Consider the following 20,571-nt stretch of genomic DNA (forward strand, 5'->3'; position numbering starts at 1 on the left):
CCTATGGCAGTTTAATGCAAGAAAACAATACCACTTGAATAGAAAGCAAGTATGATATCTTTCGGAAGATGATTTTTATCGTTAACCATTCCGACGACTAACTATGAAGACCTAATGATGGCTGCCCTCAAATCCTGCAAGATTTTTGTATATCTTAACTTTTTGAATTGCTCTCGCACTGAATTGATGTAACCATTCATTTTATATTAAAAAAATAAAATAAATAAATAAAAAGCCAGCATGTAAAATTATTTTTTTATAAATAAAAATTTCATCCTCTCTAAAAACATACACTTTCAACCATTCTTGATAGATGCGATCACCACAAAAAAAAAATAAAAACCACATAGCTTAAATACATAAGTTACTTTGATAACATTACATGGTTTCCTAATATACAATTCTTGAACGCTATTGATGCATGTTTGGCTATGTAAATGACCAAATCAACATATATACAAGAATTTATTTACATCATACAAATCACCATACTGTACCAGCCATTTCAATGTTGCCTCTCACACATGCTCCTCCATAGATAAACAGAACTATTAGTAATCGAAGTGATTGCCAAATGTCTCCTCTCAAGTTGCTCTGCAATTGAAATAAGCAGTAATTGCCTTGAACTTTCCATTTAAAAAGTTCTTCTCAACCTACAATAAAAATCCTCACAATAAGATTCGAGCTTCAAGCAGACAGCAAACCATGAACTGGTCTATTTAATAGGCAGAATAATTAAAAGCAAGAATAGAATAGAGTAAAGAAATAGTCAAAAAGATCTACGAAATACTAGCCAATCCCCACACATCATTAGACAACAAGCACTCTCTGCATTTCTAACCCAGACAAATGCTGACACAATGCAAAGCATCCTGCATTTTTTTTGGATTCGTTGTACAGTTAGTTTGGCAAAGGTCAAGTATTGAGATAAGAGGAAAACAGTTTGGAACACACACCCCCTGCCCCCTCCCCCTCCCAAAAAAACCATAAAATAAAATAAAATAAAATAAAGTAATTTAAAAAAAAAAAAAAAAAAGTTCAGATTATCAGTGGCACATGTGCCACAACTCCAAAATGGTCTGTGGCCATCAAAGCAAGTTTCCTTGGGCCCGACCAAATATTTGCTCCGACTCTGCTAATGGAGAGCTCCCACCTCTTCAGCCCAGGCTAAGTCGATTTCCATGAGCAACCATGACGGTGACAAACCTGCCAACAAGACCTACCTAAATTTCGGCACGTGTGGGGCCTGACCAAATATTTGCTCCAACTCTGTGCTAATGAAGAGCCCCCACCTCTTTTCCAGCCCACGCTAAGTCGATTTCCATGAGCAACCGTGACAGACCAAGCTGGCAGCAAAGACCTACCTAAATGACCAAGCTGAAGGCGTGGCGGCTGATCTATCCCCTCAACCATGATCCCTCCCTAATCTGGTCTAACTTAGAGTTCAAATTCAAAATGTACAAATCCTATGGCACCTCAATCACCTCAAATTAGTTTTGCAGATTCCATTTAAGTTTCAATTCCATTGGTACAAACTATGGGTTTAGTTACCTACCTAGAAACTCAACAATCAAATAGAACTACCACAGATTCTGGACAACTACAACTTCCTTCTCATACAGCACAATGGTCTCCATGAAATTCTTCTGGAGTTTTTTGACATCATGATAACCTTTTACCATTTCCCATATGCTCTTCCAACTGTCCTTAGTCACCTTCGACCAAGAAGCTTAGCTGCCAAGGCTTAGGCCACCTCTACGAATAATTGTCCAACCACTCCCGCTAGAGAACCATCTTCGACCACACTCTAAATGCTAGACTTGCTCTCGGTCTCATATTAATTATATTTTCTCTCTCATTCATGCTAAATAAATCATACGATTGTCACTTTCTAACCTCTTCCATGTTCCTTGAAAGTGATCAAGGTACTCAACCCCAAATGGATGTTTTCATCCATCATAACTTTGCCCAACATCAGCAACACCAAATCAACCCCATCCCCTGCCCCTGCCTCAACCAAGTCAGCTTATTTCCTCCCATTCTGTCACCTAGCTAAACCCCTCCGCCACCATCACCACCATCAAAACTACATTAGCTCCACTTCACTTCTACCACCACCACCACCCCTATCATCATCAAACGCAAAAGGCAAGGGAATACTAAAACAAAGTCCACAAGATAATAAAGGCATAAGGCTTCATTCCATCTCACCCCACCCCCCCCCCCCCCCAAACCAAAAGGAAAAAAAAAAAAAAAGGTAAAAAGCCTCCTTTGGCAAGCACTGGATCAAGGTTTGGTGGGATCAAGGAGAGTTTATGCGGATGGCCACAACAACCAATTAAAGTTGTGGAACAATGTCAGAATAAAGGGATTACACAGATTTCAAACTCCGGAGGGCAAGGTTCAATATAAAAAGGTGGTTCCATCTCATGCATCGTTGAAGTCCTTCAGAGACCTGTGTAATAGGGGAAGGGAGCCAAAATATGTTCCTTTGATTAGGAGAACAAAAGGCTATAACCTGATAAGCTCCAATATATAAGCGCACACAACAAACAAATGGTGTCCATGAGATGTTAACACCTTTGTTGCAGGGTTTTTCTCAAGCATAAATAATTTTTTTAATCAAATAATATAATAAATAATGGGATAAGCAGCATGCTCGGAATGACTTTAAATGCAGATAATGTTATTGGCCATTTTAGTACCATATAACATGAAACATTTACTATACTATAAGATACATATGAGTTCATAACATTTTAATAATCAAAGAAACAATCTCTCTTTGATTTAGTTAACACGAGCAGATGCACATAAAGATGTGAACAAACAAATGCTGTTCATGAGATGTTAACACCTTTGTTGTAGGCTCTTTCTCAAGCACAAATAACTTCTTTTAAAATCAAATAATATAACTAATAGTGGGATAAGCAGCATGCTCGGAATGACTTTACATGCAGATGACGTCATTGGCCATTTTAGTACCATATAACATGAAACATTTACCATACCATAAGAGACATACCAGTTCATAACATTTTAAAAATCAAAGAAACAATCTCTCTTTGATTTAGTTAACACGAGCAGATGCACATAAAGATGTGAAAGCATTTCACTGTCAAATATCATGGTCAAAGCAGGAATTTGTTAAGGTCTAAGAGGCAATATACCCTATGTTACCAATTCTCAATATTTAAATTGTCCTACCGATATTATGTAATAGTTGTTACGCCTCCAAAAAAAAAAAATCAATATCGGCACCTTGAAAGGGTTGATACAACACCCAGTAAGCCTTTTCTTAAATATTTTTAATTAAAATAGGGAATAGGACAAGCACAACATGCCCACTGCACTTGAGCCGTTGCATAAAACATACAACATGGTAGCAACATATACTCCAAATGGAGGCTAGGAACTTAGGAACTGTTGGTGTTTAACGTGCTAAAATATACATTATCTGAATTTGTAACTCATCTGTTATAATTCAAACAAAAAAAGTTACACCAAATGAAAATATCTGCAATTCCTCCACAATCATACAGATAAAAGAACAAAGAAAATCATACTGCAAATTTGCAACAGAATGTACCTCAAGTTCCCATGGAGGATTTAATGATAAAGACAACTCTGCCAGTTGGTTTATGTCAACATTCCGAGGTAGGAACAACACTACTTTGGAAGCAACGGTCTTGGCAATTTTGAAGAGATGGTAGCTGAAATTTTTTTTTAATTGAAAAAAAAAAAAAAAGAAAAAAGAGAGAGAGAGAGAGAGAGAGCATCTAAATCAACAGCTATCCAACATCCCAAATCTATAAAATCAAGTAAGAACAGAAGACAAACCCATCATGAGGCTTAAGCATGGATCTGATATCATAGGTTACAACTTTAGCATAGTCCGGTCCTCCCCAAGGAGGTGACAAAAACACAGTGTCTCCCTGCATCAAAATAACCGGATAATATGTTCATGTCAAATGATAAACAAATTCCAGAAACAGGAGATATGGTCAACATGCGGTATAATATTGTTAAATATCATTACTCTAGTTAACACTTGATCTAGGTAACAAAATGATTTCATATGTTTAAAATAACTAATGTGCTAGATGCCAATTGATTTTCCAAACGTCACAAGAAATTGCATTTGAACTTTGACAAGTTCTTAATTAGCATTTTTCATAATCCTTCATGTAGTAATGTCATAATCTTATATATCATTCATGTCTATATGTTGACATATTACTTAAGATCCAGCTCTCTCCTTATTTTTCCTTTTTTTTTTCCAACATTAACCCTTAACCTAATCCATCAGATGTTTTCCCTTACTTTGTCCATGTCAACATATAATGTGGAATACCTCAGCTTTTTTGAAACACGTCTGAATAGAACCATGCTTACAGACTTGATGCGGTGATGGCTACATTAGCAGACCATCAAAAAGTTCCCAAAGAGGCTCATTGGAAAATTTGTCTTTGTGGTTCAAAATTTTACAACAAAGTCCAATTCCTACAAAATACAAGAAATTCGCACATCCAAACAGGCCTTCAAATGAGATAGGAAAACCTCAGAGTGAAGAAAAGTGCAGAAAATTAAAACCAAAGTAGTTCAGGAAAGGAAAAAACAGAAAATACACTTTGACCTGGGGTTTGAAAGCACCAAAATTCCAACATGGCCTCAAACCAATATGATAATCTTTTTTAAAGGTGAAAGTATACCCAAAATCCATTAAAATAATCAATACATTCTAATTACATAAATAAATGGCCCCACTCCTATAGACTTCAATCCAATTCTTAAACTCATGTACAAGCAAGAAGACATTTTCAAAACAAAGGGCAGCAAAACTTCCAACAACTTGTACAATTTGAATCCCTATGAAACCCTATAAGGAAAGCATCAAATCTACTTCAAAGCATAACCCTAAAGAATTAAAAATAATTTTAATCCAAATCATACTAAAGGCAGGATAGGAAGATAATAATTCTACTTAAAATTGTACTTCAAAACCCCTCCTGAATACAATCCCAAAATTCAACCAATTACTGAAAAAATTAAATTTTGTCCTAATCCAACCCAAATTTAAAAAATAAATAAATAAACAAATAAACAATCAGAATAGGGCTCCCCCGTTACAACCTTAACTCTTAACTGTAACAAACTATTATTTGGTCCCACTTCAGCTTCACACCATTGAAGAGACAAGCAAAACAAATGAATGTATATGCGCACATGGATATGCATGTATATACGTATAGATATACATACATACATATATATATATGCACACACACACAGTTTCAAAATGAGATTGGTACTTGCAAAGACTGCCTGACCTTGTTTAAGTGGTTTGAACTGTGAAATTGTAGAAAATCCATTCTTGAACAGCGTTTTCTCTTTTTTCAGTCTGTCTGACTGTCATATAATGATCAGTTTGGCATTTTGTTTCACAGTAACAAGGTACTATATTAACAAATATATGATTAATCATAAATTAGGCAAAACTTTTCCAATAATTATTAAAAGCAACGGCCTTAAAAAGATAACTTACAAGAACAGAAATTAAAACATAAATAAGAAAGCATGTAAAAGGAATCAGATGGCAACAATACCTTCAATCGGCAGGCCATCTGGAAAAAATCACCAACAACAAAATCTATCCGATCATTAACTCCATAAATTGATGCATTATGTTGTGCATATTCAATTTTTTGTGGATTAATGTCAACAGCAATAACATGGCTGCTCCTGAAATAGAACAAATTACTGAAGTTAAACATGAATTCAGAATTACATTTCTACATGACACATGCAGCTCCGAAATTAAAATAATGCCAGAACACTATCGAGAGAATTTTAACAAAATAATATCACTTGCAAAACCACAAGTAACTAGATTTATAACTGAGGCATAGTTTGAGAAATATTGCTCCAGTTTCAGAAATTTAACTCTTAAACCATAGTGAGTAAATTGATAATCTTTCTCCCAATTTATTGCATATAACCTTCCAAGAAAAAGATCAATGCTGATCACACGAATTTTAAGAATGGTAAAGAATGACAATGGTCTGCCAAAACCTCAAAGAGAAGATGCGGTTTTTCTGTGCTCTTTAATGAAACACTTTAAGAAGAGGCATTTTATTTATAATATTTTTCTTAGACACCTGATATTACCATAACAATTAGCTAAAATTGTGGTAAAAAAAAAAAAAACCTGCTTGTTCCATCAAACTGGGTTAGCCCAAAGATCATGACTGCAATAACACCATGTTTATAAGATTAAAAAACAAAATAGCTTACATACTTCATTGCAAACTGGATAGCATTTCCACCAACCCCAGTGAAACAATCGATGACAATGCCATTACCACAACGAGATGCATGATGTCTTGCAATAAGCTCTGGTGTGACAGAAAACCATCCTTCTTCATCCATCTTTATACCATCATCAAATCGGGAAAAAAGTAAGTACCTCTGCAACCAGTATTTAAGGAGGCCTTCCTTTACCGCTTGCAATGCGAACTCTAAAGAAGGGAAAGAGAAATAAAGGCATCATGGCCAAACCATCCAACATGAATGAAAAGTAGAATGGCAAATAGTTTCATAAAAAATTTGATGCCATGGGCACATGCTCTGCATATGGGGTACAAAAAGGATCTCATTTAAGTACAAAAGTTATTTCAAACATGCTTGAACATCCAAAGCTGCCTGCAGGCACATACAAGAAGTGACTATGAAGAATTTTCAGATATAAAAACATAGTTCACCATCTTGGAGAAAGGTGCCAATCTTAAATGACAATATTGCAACAGTTTAAGAAAAAAGATAAGTGAGAATTCCAAGAGCATTTCTCATATCGTTGCCTCACAAGGACTTGGAACTCTAAAAGCACAGGAGACTGTATTTTTTGGTAGTATTTCACTTGTTGCACTGCCAGATGACAATATCTTGATGCTAATATGGCTGATGAGACAAGTTACTTTTTGTACATATAAATGGTTGTCACAATCCAAGACCTCGCCTAAATGGCTAGCTGAAAGTATTACTTGGATTCCTTGGTCATGTATAAATACCCAAGATCTACTCGGTGCATGGCCAAAATGGGACTAAACACATGCCCTCGTGGGTCCTCGCATGCTCCCTCTATTCAAGCATTCATGTCCTCATCAAGCTAAGGGTACAAATTCAATCATAAACATCACAATCAGCCTTTGGTCCATTCATTTATCACAACCCAAAACTTTACCCAAAAAGACTAACCGAAATGTATTATTTAGATTTCTTAGTCTTGCATAAGTATCCAAGATCTCTCCGATGAATAACCGATATGGAGACTAAATACATGCCCACATGGATCCTCACATACTTCTTCCATTTAAGCCCTAACATCCCCGCCTAGCTAAGGGTCTAAATTCCTTCAAATCCAATCACAAACACCACGATCAACCCATGGTCAATCCAAATGGACTCATGCTACAATATCCCCCAGTCCACATAGATCATGGGCCAGGTCCACTCTCATACCATTTATAACAATTCAAGCCTTCGGCTAAAAGGCTAGCCGAAAAGTTTATTTGGATTCCTTGGCCCTATATAAGTACCCAAGTTCTACCAAATAGGACTAAATACATGCCTGCATAGGTCCTCACATACTCTTTCCATGTTAACTCCCAACATCCTTCCAATACCAACAGTCCAATCCATTCAAATCTAATCACAAGCACCACGATCAGTTCATGGTCAACACGAAAGGCCTCATGTTGCAATGTCCCCTAATCCACAGACTATGAGTTAGATCTCCTCTAATACCATTTGTGGCAACCTAGATCTCACCTAAAAAAATCGGTCAGAACGTATTATTTGGATTCCTTAATCCTATATAAGTACCCAAGATCGCTCCAGCAAATAACTGATATGGAGCTAAAAACATGCCTGCATGAATTCCTTAGTCCCACTTGGTAGAACTTGGATAATTTCCTATAAATATGTATGTTAAAATTGTAATTTATGGACACTTAAGTGTCAAGTGTTTAGAGGTGCCAAGTCTTGTTATATTAAAATATGCTAGTATGCACTAATATTTGAATTTATATAAATTACAATTTTACTTTCCTTTGTAGAGTTCCCTCTGAAATTTAAATATGCCAAGCAAAATGAGACCCAGGCTACCAAAGGAGGGTGGCGAAGCAACTCCTTCCATGCATGGCCAGTTTCTTCTAATTTAGCTTATATGAACTGGACTAAAGATTCTTACAACAATTCCAAAGATGATTCACCAAAAGATTGCCCCATATATAAAGCCACAAAGATGCCTTAATCTTCCTCTTTTTCCTATTGGCCAAGATAATGTGACATGTGCGAGTGGCAGATTAGTTGGAAAAGACATCCAGAGATGAAAGACTATGTCTACAATGAATGGTAGCAACATTTTGCTTGCCCAATGCTATGTTTAACTGTTAGTACTTTCTACTTGTTATTAATACGACATAGTAAAAAAAATATTTATAGAATTACATACCAATAGCTCCAGGGAAATAAATCACTTTATAAGCGAACTGGACTACTTATGATCTAATGTAATATAACAGAGAAATAAAAAGAAATATGAAGAATAGTGAGCCTTATAAATTCACTTGCAGTCCGCCCTCAATGAGGCCAGAATAACTTCACGCAAAGACCTCTTCTATTCAAATGGATGAAAGGAAGCAAGATTGTAGATTACATAGACAGAGAAGAAAGATACAACTACTATTATGCACTTCTATCTACAGTCACTAACCAGATAATGCTCTCCTATGTGACCGGAGTCTTCTTGCTCTCTTTTTCTTCCCAGTAGTTGTAATCTCATGACGACCATCCAGCTCTGAGGTCTGACTTTCTCCATTTTCATCCATATCAACTTTATTATTATGTATAGTGCTTAAACTACCACAAAATCATATCTGCATGAGGATTAAATAGTAGAGGAAGTAAACCAGAACAAAAAGAATGAAAAGGGCACATTCAAATTTATAAATTTCTACCTATTGTTTATTGGAACACTGAATGACATGGGCACATTATAACCTTCATGGCAAGTGGCATTCTTGTCTGGTTTGTCCCAGTGTTTTCTGGCATCCCATTTATCTGTTTTAAAGTACAAATATCAACAGTATGTTATTTCTCCAAACTTCAGTATAACCTAAAATCTGCTTTCCATAGACATTCTAGTCCAACTCCTGGAATTCATGTAGGACACCAATGCAATTTGGATAAATGTCCCACACTAGGATACTTACCATTTTTGCGCTGCAACTTTCAGAATTGGCAGACAATTGGACTTCTCCAACAATGAGTTCAACCTCTACAATTATTTTAAAAGTGAAACTCTCCTTGTGCAAAAGTGGTGAAAAGTATAGGTAGTCAAATAATTTTGCAAAATGTCCATTTTCTGAAATCTTAAAGCTAATTAAGGAGTTCAAATGAGAAATATATTCAAAGATCTTTGCAAAAATATTTTTAAATGCTTTTTTCATGCAATATTTAAATATATTGGTTAAAATTATATTTTTGCCACATATTCCCTAATCCCCTATTTTCCCTCTTGTCAAGTCAAACACTTGGAGCATGTCTAAATCCAATTCTCTGTGTCCATGAACATAAAACACTGGCTAAAATTAGTATAGTTAGAGAACAGCAATCCAAATTTAACAAAAGGCATAATACATAGGCTACAAACACATGGAAGAAGTTTAACAAAATGAAGGCTCCATGAGTTTATGATATAACCTGTTGCATGATCTTTCACATCTGATGAATTGAGCAGACCTAGACTGTCAGGATCCCTCCTGTCATAGGCATGTGTTTCTAGACTTTCATATCCACAATTTGCACCCTGTCGATCAGCTCCAGACCAAGTAAAGCCAGTAGCATGATAACCATTCATAGAGATTTCTAGTGATGACTGATCAATAAATTCCCCATCATTTCCTTGTAGTGAATTGGTTGTGCCTTGTAATCCACTGGAAACCTGATCTTGAGGGGCATCACAAAGAGTCCTAACACTGGCAAACTCTTCAGCTGCATCAGCAAACATTTCATTTAGATTAGATGTGGTGCAAGGAAATGCAAGTTGCTCCAATCCATCGGGAGGATACCACGAGGACTCCTGTGTTCGGACATTGTAGAAGTAATTCCTCATGTAGAAGGAATCCCAAATCACCCTCCAATTACCATATTCATAACATAATCTAGTATCAGAATAGTCTTGAAGCCCATGATCACTTTGATCAGTCAAAGCACAGGATAGAGATGTCTCTGCTGAGCTCACACAGGGTTGAAAAGTTTTGATGTCGACAGCATCACAATCTGCACTAAAAATATTGCATGATCCAGATGAAATTTCAGAGTATTTTTCCTCATCCTGTTTGTTAGACAATTCTCCCTCCTGATAATGTCCAGAGTTAGCAACCTCCAAAACATTTGCAGGAAATTTTTCCACATATAAACATTTTGGATGCTCCAGACTTTCAGCAGTCTTCTCTGAATCACTATCACTGGGTCTAGTCTCTCTGTCCACATGATTAGTCATTTCACCACAAACTCCATTTTCATCAATTCCATTAAGGACTGCAGAAGCTACACTTATATCTTCTCCTTCAGAGCAGCCATTCGTTCTGTTATGCTCGTCTGCAACATCATTATTAGAGGCTTCGCATTGGCCTTCTGTGGTAGTGCAAAAAACAGGTATGCTTGAACCATCATGGATAACTCTTGACGACACGTAGTCCCATTCACCAACTTTGGTAACTTCAGGAAGTCTGTTCTTTATTTGTTTATCCGTAAACCTAGATTTCACCCGCATTCCCTTTCCTTTCCTACTTGAACTCACATTCCTCATCTGTAGTTGATCAAAAGGATACCCAGCAACATTAACAATATATTGACAATGCATATCAAGAGGCAATACATTTGCTTTTAAATCCGATGGTCATGCTAGAATAAGAGAGGCAAAGAAGTTATATATCTTTAGCATCACTTACCTCCTTAGTTGTGCTAAAGGAAACAGGAAGCCCCAGAGCTTCCATCTGAAGAGATAATTCTAAATCTTCCACTGAACAATAATCTGTAAAAAGCTCATAAAGATGATAGAGTTTCTTAATAGTAAAGTCTCGAAATAAGAGGACTGAGGAATATGAATTCATATAGTAACGAGGTTGACAAATTAAATTTAGGCAATTTGATCAGTATTGGGCAGAAGCAATCAGGAATTCTTTTTGATAAACAGGAATGTGAGAAAGCTACTATGGTATCACAAAAAAAGGTATGTAGGGTATCCTTCAGGCAATTAACAGCAGTTTTCATCTTTTATAAAACATATGCAAGGTCAATGTGGACAAAAGAAGAAATTTTTTATGAGAATGGAAGGTGGATAAAAAACAGTAGAGGAAATGCCCATATCCAAGAATGACTTCCTATCATGAACTAGCATTAGGATTGATGTTGGCTTCTCTAATCTTTTACAACAAGTCAAATTAAGGGCACTATCAAAGAGTTAAAGTAGCAATTCTCAATTCTTTTTACAAAGCAATAATTCCATGTCCATCAAATGACAAGATATAGACAAACTAATTTTCCATGCAAAATATCAGAAAAAGTTGCAAGTATGCATTAGCCATCAGTTAGTGTAGTTAATTAAGTAAAAGAACAAGAACTTAAAGATCGAGAAGCTCACCATCTGTCATTTTTATGATGCTTGAGTGGGCATTACTAGTGGTACAAGAACCCTGAAACAGTTTTAACAGAGCCATTGGTAGTGGAAAATTCAAAAGTCTTATAATAAACAAAAAATGAAGCATAATAAGGAGTGAAAATTACATTTTAAATCAGTAACAGACGTAAAATGGGTATCTTCAGGTTGCCACACATATAGTGGTTTTAACATGTCTTATTCCTTGATGGAATTAGTGCTTCAACGAACACAAAATTAACAACAATTACATCCTCCGATCTCCACAAGAGCACATCAAACCAAAATTGATTAAAAACAAGCACAAGCAAGTAGATTTTTTTCTTTATATATATATATATATATATATATATATATATATATATATATATATATATATATTTATTTTTTTTTTTTTTTTTTTGAGAGAGAGAGAGAGAGAGAGACCAAAGAACTTACAGCAGGTTCTTCTACCAATGCATCATCGTGTCTAGATACCTCGGAATTGTTAAATTTATTATCATCCCTGTTCAAGAAAATCCAAAAGAAAAGATAATGGAAATAGACTATTTTAATTAATTTAAAATCAAAGATGAAACTTATAAACCAATGAAAAGTATAATAGATATCATGGAAGACACTGATGATGTCTATTCACGAAATTTGAGGAGATGATTATACCGACCATGGATTGACCACTCACCAGATATGGACTTCAGTGAGCTTGAAGAGAGGTCCCAGGGCTCTGATAGCTGGTGATTCTGAATCAGATGCAGCGCCAACAGCCATGACAACTATTTGCCTTGTTGATATGATTCTACTTTCCAAGAAGTAGACTCAAATGTTAACTTAAATTATCATAAAGATACACAATTTTCAATTATCATTGACACTATTTATGACATTTTCACGTCTTTATATGGTTGAAGACATCAATTTATAATCCACATAAAACAACCAAAGCAATATAGTATATATTAAAAAAGCAAATGAGAAAACTTCTGACGCTTTAGCTTGGTAGCAACTAATAATGTCGTAATAAAGCATTTAAATCAGATAATCCTAATCTAAATTCAAGAACCGCCACAATGACCTCTGGTTATATAATTTTCGACAAAGGAACGCGACCGCATTACCAGAGAGAGAGAGAGAGAGTGAGTGAACTTTGACCAGCTTAAGACGAAGCAGAATGTCGAAAACAAAGGACTTCTTCCCCATCCCCCGAACCCACCACTTTTTTGATTCCCTTCAAGAACCTAACTTTACGAACCAAAGCTTCCTCGAGTCTCTTCAACTTCCCCCCAAATCAAACAAAAGAAACTCCGAATTAATTCAAATAGATTAATATGTTTTTATTCCCCGTAAAAGATTCGAACTTTCCAGAAGAATTATAGACCCGATTATTGACCCATAATATCATCATCGCCATCTTCCACGAAACCAAAGCCGAGCAATAAACATTCGTGAGAAAAATCGAGCTTTTAGAAGCCAAAAGAAAAAACCTTACACGGAAGAAGAGAGAGGAGTACTTGTTCCACGGGGTCGCGCCTCCTTTCCGGCCCAGCGGGGGGCGAACACGAGAGAGAGAGAGAGAGAGAGGGTGGGGCGTGTGGTGGCGACACGGTGAATAGGATTATAGGGGAGGTGAAGAGATGGAGAGAGGACGGAGGAGAGGATGAGGAGGGGGAGGGGATGGAATGCGAGAATAGACGAACTCGGTAAGCAGAAAACCCTAGCTTCTGGGGGTTTAGGATTTTAGGACAGTACTGTCAGCGTTTGCAACGACTGATACACCTGAGAAGAAAATAAAATAAACACTTATTATTTATTTTACGAGTTTACAACCCATGCGATGGACGGAATATTTTTTTAATATTTTATTTTATTTTAAAAATAATTAATATAATTATATAATTATATTTTATGTATAATGTGTGTTATAAATTATTGCATAAATTTTATAAAGATCCGACGAATCTGATTTAAAAAATTATTTTTTTAAATTCATCACCGACAATATTATCTATCCGTTGTCGTTGACGCTAATGATGCTAACAATTTCGATCTTGAGATGGAAGAAAAATAATAATATCATATTTTTAAATTAATTAATAATATATTTATATTTTTAAAATTTTTACATATAAAGGTCATCAAAATATCTGAGCGATTGTCTAAACTTCTCTATTGAGCCGCTCCAAATCTTTTAACTCATTTAATTGAGATTTTTGAATGGAAAAAATAGAAGAAGCACCAAACACCTCCTCCAATGATATAATCCAAACCTCCTCTTCTCCGAAGATCAATCTTCCAAACCCAAACCAAAATAAAGGTTATCTTGTGAAGTGCATTGAAAATGGAAGATGACAAATGAAAAAAATATATATATATAATAGGCTGTTTTATGTAGCTAAGTTGTTTTATGTAGCTAAGCTGCAGCTTGACTTGATGCTATCATCTGATTAAATTTGTTCGACATCTCTCTATCAAAGTCATAATAACTCCGTTCTATATCATATCCTCAACTTTTCCCTGCTCAAATATACCATACTTTAATTTCCTTCACTATCTTAACAGCGGTTTGACTTCATTATTCTCGCCCACTAATTGCGCATTCCGTCAAAAATCTGGTATTCATTCCACCAGCTTTTGATCAAACCAGCCCAAGTAGCTTCCTTTGCTTGTTTGACACTATAGTGTTCATCTTAACATCCCAACCCACCTTTGGTGTGAAGAAAAATAGAACCCCCCTCTCGTCTCTCTCTCAACAGTGTTCACCATCCTCCGCTCCCATCCCCACAATGCCTCCTCCTCCTCCTCTGTCTCCTCTCCATCACCGTCACTGACGCTGCCACCCCACTCCTTCTCATCGCTATCATCATCGGTGTGGAAACACGCTATGAACCACGTTTTGGACATGGCAATCTCATCAGCGTTGCAGCTCGATGATCGCTCAATCAGCACCATAGCCGAGACGGCTTCAGCTCCGATGGGATCCAGGGGATCGGGGGGCTTGGGATGAGGAGGAAGGGCGGCGCGGATGCGCCAGAGGCCAAGTGCGACGGCAAAGATGATGAACCCTATTCCACAGTCTCATAGGTCTCCACCGTTCCTTACCATCCTTCACTCTCATCCCCACGGCACCTCCTCCTCCTCCTCCTCTGTCTCCTCTCTATCATCGTCACTGACGTCGTCATTTTGCTCTTTCTCGTCGCTGTCGTCGTCGGTGTGGAAGCACACAATGAACCGTGCTTTGGGCATGACAGTCCCGTCAGTGTTGTTGCCTATTGGCACTGCAGCCGACCCCAGGTTTTTGTGAATGAGGTAGAAGTGTGCTGGCACCCCGGGACGTCGTGCAAGACGACACGCTTCGAAGCTCCCTTATTTTTTTGAACATGTGACATGCAAACGGATTAAAAATATGGCGGTGGCACCGTTGCGTTGCCTCCATTCTTATATATAGATTCCAAAGCACGCATAGTTGTGATTGCAAGTAGATTGTGTGTTAGGGGGAATGGAGTGATAGCATTTTTTTCATCATAACTAGTCAAAAACCCACATTTTGCACGGAGCTGATTGTACAAACATAATTTTTCTTTTAAATCTTATCAAATTAAAAAAATATTATATATAATAATAAAATAATATTTATTTAAATTTTTAAAAATACTTCGTATTCTCAACTATCTGTATAAATAGATTTCAACGATAAAAATATAATAATATCATACATTAATAACATAATTTAATATGAAGAAGTATTAGATTTTAATTATCATAATATAATAATATCATATATTAATAACATTTTAATATGAAGAGGTGTTCTTTTCAGACGATACAACAAAATTCATTTGAAAAACTGAGTTGGCAACACTTCAATACTTTTTCACAGAGTATTATTATTATTATTATTATTATTATTATTATTATATATATATATATAATTTGATATATATATATATATTTATATTTTTTTAATTTATGATTATGTATTCATATTATATTTTTTTAAGAAAAAAAAATTCTCACGGAGGATCTCTTCTTGTCCCCAATCAGATACCAAATCCTACGAGATCACTTGCATTCGTGGAATCTCTTTATCTATATCACAACTTATCTTTTTTTTTAGCAAATTTATCATTTTGACTGAAATAAAACTCCGAGATGCCCGTAGAGTGCAGAGAAAAAGTTTATAACATTTGTAATCATTGACTTTAAATTCCACAACCAACTCGCTTATCATATTTGGCAAAAGTTGTACAACCCTCCTTGCTACCTAGCATAATTATTGTTCTTATACAATTTGTAGAAACTGCGTAGCGTTATTCAATCCCGCTCTCCAACTACTGCGGTATAAGTAACTGGGCTTGGTATTGATCGAGCCTAATTTGATAGTTCCAAACTTCAACTTTGAAATCATGTGAGATTTATTTACTTTTTCGAGATCAATCTAACCTTAATTTCAAAATGAGATGAATTTGATTCTAATTTTTTTCGTTTGATAATTCTAAAATGAAGCTAAAATCAATTTAGCTTGGATCAAGCTACAAATTTAGCTTGATTTCAACCTCGGTTCACCCCAGTGTTAGTATTTTTCTAACATTTCATTATCTATGCAATATATATTCAATCCTTATCAGGCCGATCATTATTAACTTGGACCGATCTGTGGCTTGGCTTGGAATTAATTCTAAGCTTGCTTTGCTAGTTCAAAGCTTACCTCCACTATCTCTCTCCCATTTTAATCTCAATCTTCAATGCCTAAGTTTACATGTAACCCAAAAAATCTAATCGTCCTTCAATTTTTATTTCAAAAATTGATATTAAGGCATGTTTGAGAGAAGACAAAAAAGAGCAAGTGATGGAATCCTATATGGTTAAGAGTCAGATTTGGGACCCCAATTTGTTCAGAAGTTGAATTAAGAAGAGACATAGCCCAATTTGTTTAGAAGTTGAATTAAGAAGGGACAGAGTGTGCGTGCTGTAGTTAAAATTTTTTCTTATAACCATGTCTCACAATTTCATTTCATTTTAAACTTCATTTCTTATAAATGCACATTGCTTACACATGCCCAATGCTGATACAATTTTTTATTTCTCTTGAAATAATATATCTAAATAAACTTACATTTTTTTACTTCCAAATGCACATGTGCCTCCAAGTTTGACAAATATACTTCTATGTTATTATGATATTGTATCTGTCAATTTCCTAATGAGAAAAAAAAAAAACATCCAAAAGAAAAAAAAGGATCATTTTCTTTCCTTCTTATATTAGGATCATTTTTCTTTTATGCAAAAATATGTAACTTCAGAAAGTTTTGAACACTTCGAACTCTTACCTATGTAGATACACTATAATTATTAGTGGATAAACTTTTATATCGTATGTTAAATTATAGTTGAATACATGTAAATTTTGTTAACATGCCATAAGTTTTAGATTTTTTTTGGATATTGGAAGTGTTTCCACGTGACCATATGCAAAAATAATTCATTTTTTTAAGATTAAATCATTTTAAAAGCAGATATCCAGGTAACAAAAAATAGACTGATCATGCATTACATATTAATGCACATGGAATTTCTCGTTATTTAATAGGCAAACATAAGGTCAAGAACAGACTAAATTTACTGACAAACAACTCATCTTTAGCTTGATTTTAGGGTCAATTCAACTTAATGCGAATTCCTGTGCCATTTTCCCTTTTTCTCTGTCTTCCACCTTGTTATCTAAATCTATCTCAAGTTTCAAGTTACCAAAACTTTATGAAAATCTTCAAAAAGATGTTTACAAAATAAAGGCCGGCAAGTTTAGATTCTTGTGAACAATATGGTGCAAAACTAGCATAGCTGCATGCGTTAGGAAATCATGGAACCAGTTGGTCCTGGCAATTACTTGGTCGATATGGATGGAACATAAGGCAACGATTTCCGCACACTTGAAATAGGTGATTTGGCACGAGAATTGATGTGTGCCACCTAAACGTGAGATATATGTGTTGTTAGAGAGAAGTCTAGTACTTTTCTTTGGGATTAAATATTTTTTTTTTCCTTTTCTTGGTCACAATTGGGTTAGCTTTGCTTGCTCTGATAGATTTCATTTCATTTCATTTCCACCAGTCGTCCTGCTTCCATTCGTCGCCGCTATGAAATGGACGGTCTTGCCCCTCCCTCTTTATTAAGAAATAAATCAACAAATAGGGACTGTTTTGTATAGTTACAACCAGAGACTTCTTTAGCCACAAGTTTTGGAGATTTGTTTTGTATGGTCTATTGGTTTCTTATACGCGATGAACCGATGCGACATGATCCATTTCCACTTAAAACCGGCCCGGGCTTTGGTTGTCTTTATTTATTTTTGGACCCACAGCATTAACATCATTAATTTTAATCACAGGGACCTCCCTATTTAATATGAAATTAATACCCTACCAGACATGCAAACTTGACCAGGTTTAATTAGATTCCATTCCAAATTTACTTATAATGACACATTCGGGATATGTTTAGGCTTAAATTTTATGCACAAATTCAAACATGAATCTTTTTTGGGGGCTAGCAATCTCAATTTCTCTCTCTGGATTGCCATGTTATATTAATTCTAGCCAAGATTTTCAGACAAACTTTTGGAATTATCTTAATCGAGATAGAAACTCTCTAGTCTCAAGAAAGAGAGTAGCCCAACACATTCTGAGATGTCAATTCTAGAAATTAATAAAATAAAAATTTAAAAATTAATGACTATTTATATTAAATTCTTTCATAGATTTTCATAAATAAATAATAATCCAAAATGATAGATTATCAATAAGGAGACTTCAAATAATATTTTGATATTTTTACCTTGCCATGCGGACACTCTCCCACACATGTAGATATCCTACTAACAAGAAAACCTTAGATCTAAAACACCCAAAAAAAAAAAAAAAAGAGACATTTTGAAAGCCAAAATATATATTATTACTTTTAGGGCTCATACAACCTCACCTATCATTTAGATCTACGGTACGAGTTGCATCTCTTGCGGAAAAAAAAAATGATTGATGTTTTGAGGGATAATTTTTTTTTAGATCATATTTTGCATAGTTTTCAAAATACAATCTTTATGCCATGATCTATATTGACCGATGGAAAAAAGAAATTGAAAGATTTTAAAAGCTGTGCAAAATATAACCCGATGTCGCTAAGGAAAAAAAAAAATCAAACCATTCTTTTTCTCGAAACATACCACCCATACCCTTAGATCTGACCCCTTATCACTTCACACACAACTCAACAAAACAAGAGAGCAAATAATTAGTGGTACCGGAAGACAAGCAACTCATATAAATATTCATCGAAGATAACCGTGATACAAGACACAATAATCCCACAGCTATGGTTGCCGACATGCGACATGTTACAACGGTACACGAAAAGAAAAGCATAAGATGATGGCGGACCACTCCAACACCATAAAGATTGGTGTACAACAGCTTCCACCTTATTCTCACTCGCCACCAGAGTGCAGTACACAGTAGCTACTATGGAGCAAGCCCTCTCACGAAGAGCTTAGCTCACCCTGCATACGAATAACCAAGAGAAAAACAGGTTAATTTGTCATTAATCTCCCATCAAACCCATAGACTTACAATAAAATATAAGATTAAAGAACGCAAGAATGCTAAATAGAAGTATAAAAAAAAAAACAGAAAACTCCAACATATTAAAGGAAAAACTAAAGCGGTCTACCAGAATTAATTATAATGCTCACCAACCCAACTTTCTAAGCATGAGTTAATAGTTGCACTGCTCTTCAAACCCTTAGATGAGTCAGTTCTAGCTCGGTCATATAATGTTGCTCTTAACTTAGAATCATGGCCGAATCTGAGTTCTTTCTTTCAAGTCCTATAAATCTTTTTTTTTTTTGTTTTCTGATATCCTTATGGATAACTTAAAGAGCTAGTCCAAAATAAATATAGTTCAGTGGGAACGCCTCCAGGGTTCAAAAATACCCATGTCCAGTACCTAGAGCAGTCGGTGGAGGGGCTGATGGCGTAGGGAACGCGGACACCGCACTTGCCGGGGATACCGGAGATGAGGCCGGGCTTGAGGCCGGACAAACCAGCGGCGGTGTTCTTGAGGCAGGTGCATGCCGTCCGGCGGTCAGCGGTGGTCCTCGCCGCCGCGACGAGTCCCTTCACTCCACTGCAGCACCCGGCGGGGACCTGCCCACCGCTGCGGGCGTAGGAGATGCATGGGGTCAGGTAGGACACCACCTGGCCGCAGGTGATGGCATGCGCCGTGTACGGTGCCGCCACCAGCAGCACGGCGAGGACCACCACCGTGGCCAGAGGAGCACCGCAGCGAGCCATGGTTTAGTAGTATGAGAACTTTTAACTCGCTAACTCCAACTAAGGTCTGTGAAAAGGCTGGGAAATGGGCGAGCGGGGATGGAGGAAGTGGTTGGCATGGGTGGGGTTTTATAGGCTTGAAGGTGGGAAGGGTTGGGCACGTGTCACAAGTACGGAGGGGAATAGGAATGGGTGGTTGGGAGTTGAGGTTGGATGGCTGATGATGAGATCATAGGGTAGGCAATAATGCTAGGTAGCGTTGGGAAAGTAAGATTTGAATGCGGTGCCCAAGGCTTTCAAGTCGGTGAGCAAAGTAGGTTAGATTTATATTTCTTGTACTGGAATAGTATTGCAGAGAGGAGCATGGGTAATGGTATGGATTTAGACGCAGAAGTTGATGGTTTTTGGTAGAAGTTTGTACAAATTCGTAGCTATCATCAAAGCATGGGACTACTGGTAAATGGGAATGGGAGTGCATGCGATATAAATGCTGGGAGACGTTGGGGGTGCAACCTTCAATGATTAATTATT

The 20,571-nt window shown here is 36.3% G+C and overlaps 2 protein-coding genes across 7 annotated transcripts; both read right to left on the reverse strand.

Annotated features, from left to right (window-relative positions):
* Positions 1-336: 336 nt before the first annotated feature.
* LOC105045974 (uncharacterized) lies at positions 337-13,491 on the reverse strand. Of its 6 annotated transcripts, XR_012141647.1 has the most exons (14): positions 13,209-13,491; positions 12,405-12,518; positions 12,161-12,227; positions 11,708-11,759; positions 11,016-11,098; positions 9,763-10,873; positions 9,018-9,120; positions 8,774-8,919; positions 6,299-6,518; positions 5,607-5,742; positions 5,331-5,409; positions 3,841-3,935; positions 3,590-3,713; positions 337-653 (listed from the first exon to the last, which is right to left on the reverse strand). XR_012141647.1 is itself a non-coding variant. In XM_073258405.1 (13 exons), exons 2-13 carry the CDS (start codon positions 12,488-12,490, stop codon positions 585-587), a joined length of 2,292 nt encoding a protein of 763 aa, XP_073114506.1. In that variant the 5' UTR covers positions 12,491-12,518; positions 13,231-13,491; the 3' UTR covers positions 337-584. The 6 variants fall into 6 exon arrangements, 5 of the variants coding, with proteins under 5 accessions (XP_073114506.1, XP_073114508.1, XP_010922735.3 ...); XM_073258405.1 differs by lacking the exon at positions 5,331-5,409 and having other exon boundaries at positions 13,231-13,491; XM_073258407.1 differs by lacking the exon at positions 5,331-5,409 and having other exon boundaries at positions 12,405-12,521; positions 13,231-13,491.
* Positions 13,492-19,003: 5,512 nt separating this feature from the next.
* LOC105045973 (non-specific lipid-transfer protein 1) lies at positions 19,004-20,149 on the reverse strand. The gene is made up of 2 exons (XM_010924432.4): positions 19,715-20,149; positions 19,004-19,268 (listed from the first exon to the last, which is right to left on the reverse strand). The coding sequence occupies exons 1-2, from the start codon at positions 20,059-20,061 to the stop codon at positions 19,259-19,261; spliced, it is 357 nt and encodes a 118-aa protein (XP_010922734.1). The 5' UTR covers positions 20,062-20,149; the 3' UTR covers positions 19,004-19,258.
* Between the last annotated feature and the right edge of the window lie 422 nt (positions 20,150-20,571).

Source organism: Elaeis guineensis, chromosome 5 (genome assembly GCF_000442705.2).
Source record: "Elaeis guineensis isolate ETL-2024a chromosome 5, EG11, whole genome shotgun sequence".
In the NCBI taxonomy this organism is placed as follows: Eukaryota; Viridiplantae; Streptophyta; class Magnoliopsida; order Arecales; family Arecaceae; genus Elaeis; species Elaeis guineensis.

Bases quoted from the DNA above. Each gene is read 5' to 3' on its own strand.
- LOC105045974 (XM_073258405.1), bottom strand. From the start codon at position 12,490: ATGGCTGTTGGCGCTGCATCTGATTCAGAATCACCAGCTATCAGAGCC. The intron at 8,920-9,017 runs GTAGAAATTTAT...ATTTTGTGGTAG, and splicing joins AGTGTTCCAATAAACAATAG to TTTAAGCACTATACATAATA. The intron at 5,743-6,298 runs GTATGTAAGCTA...GTTCTATTTCAG, and splicing joins GCTATCCAGTTTGCAATGAA to GAGCAGCCATGTTATTGCTG.
- LOC105045973 (XM_010924432.4), bottom strand. From the start codon at position 20,061: ATGGCTCGCTGCGGTGCTCCTCTGGCCACGGTGGTGGTCCTCGCCGTG.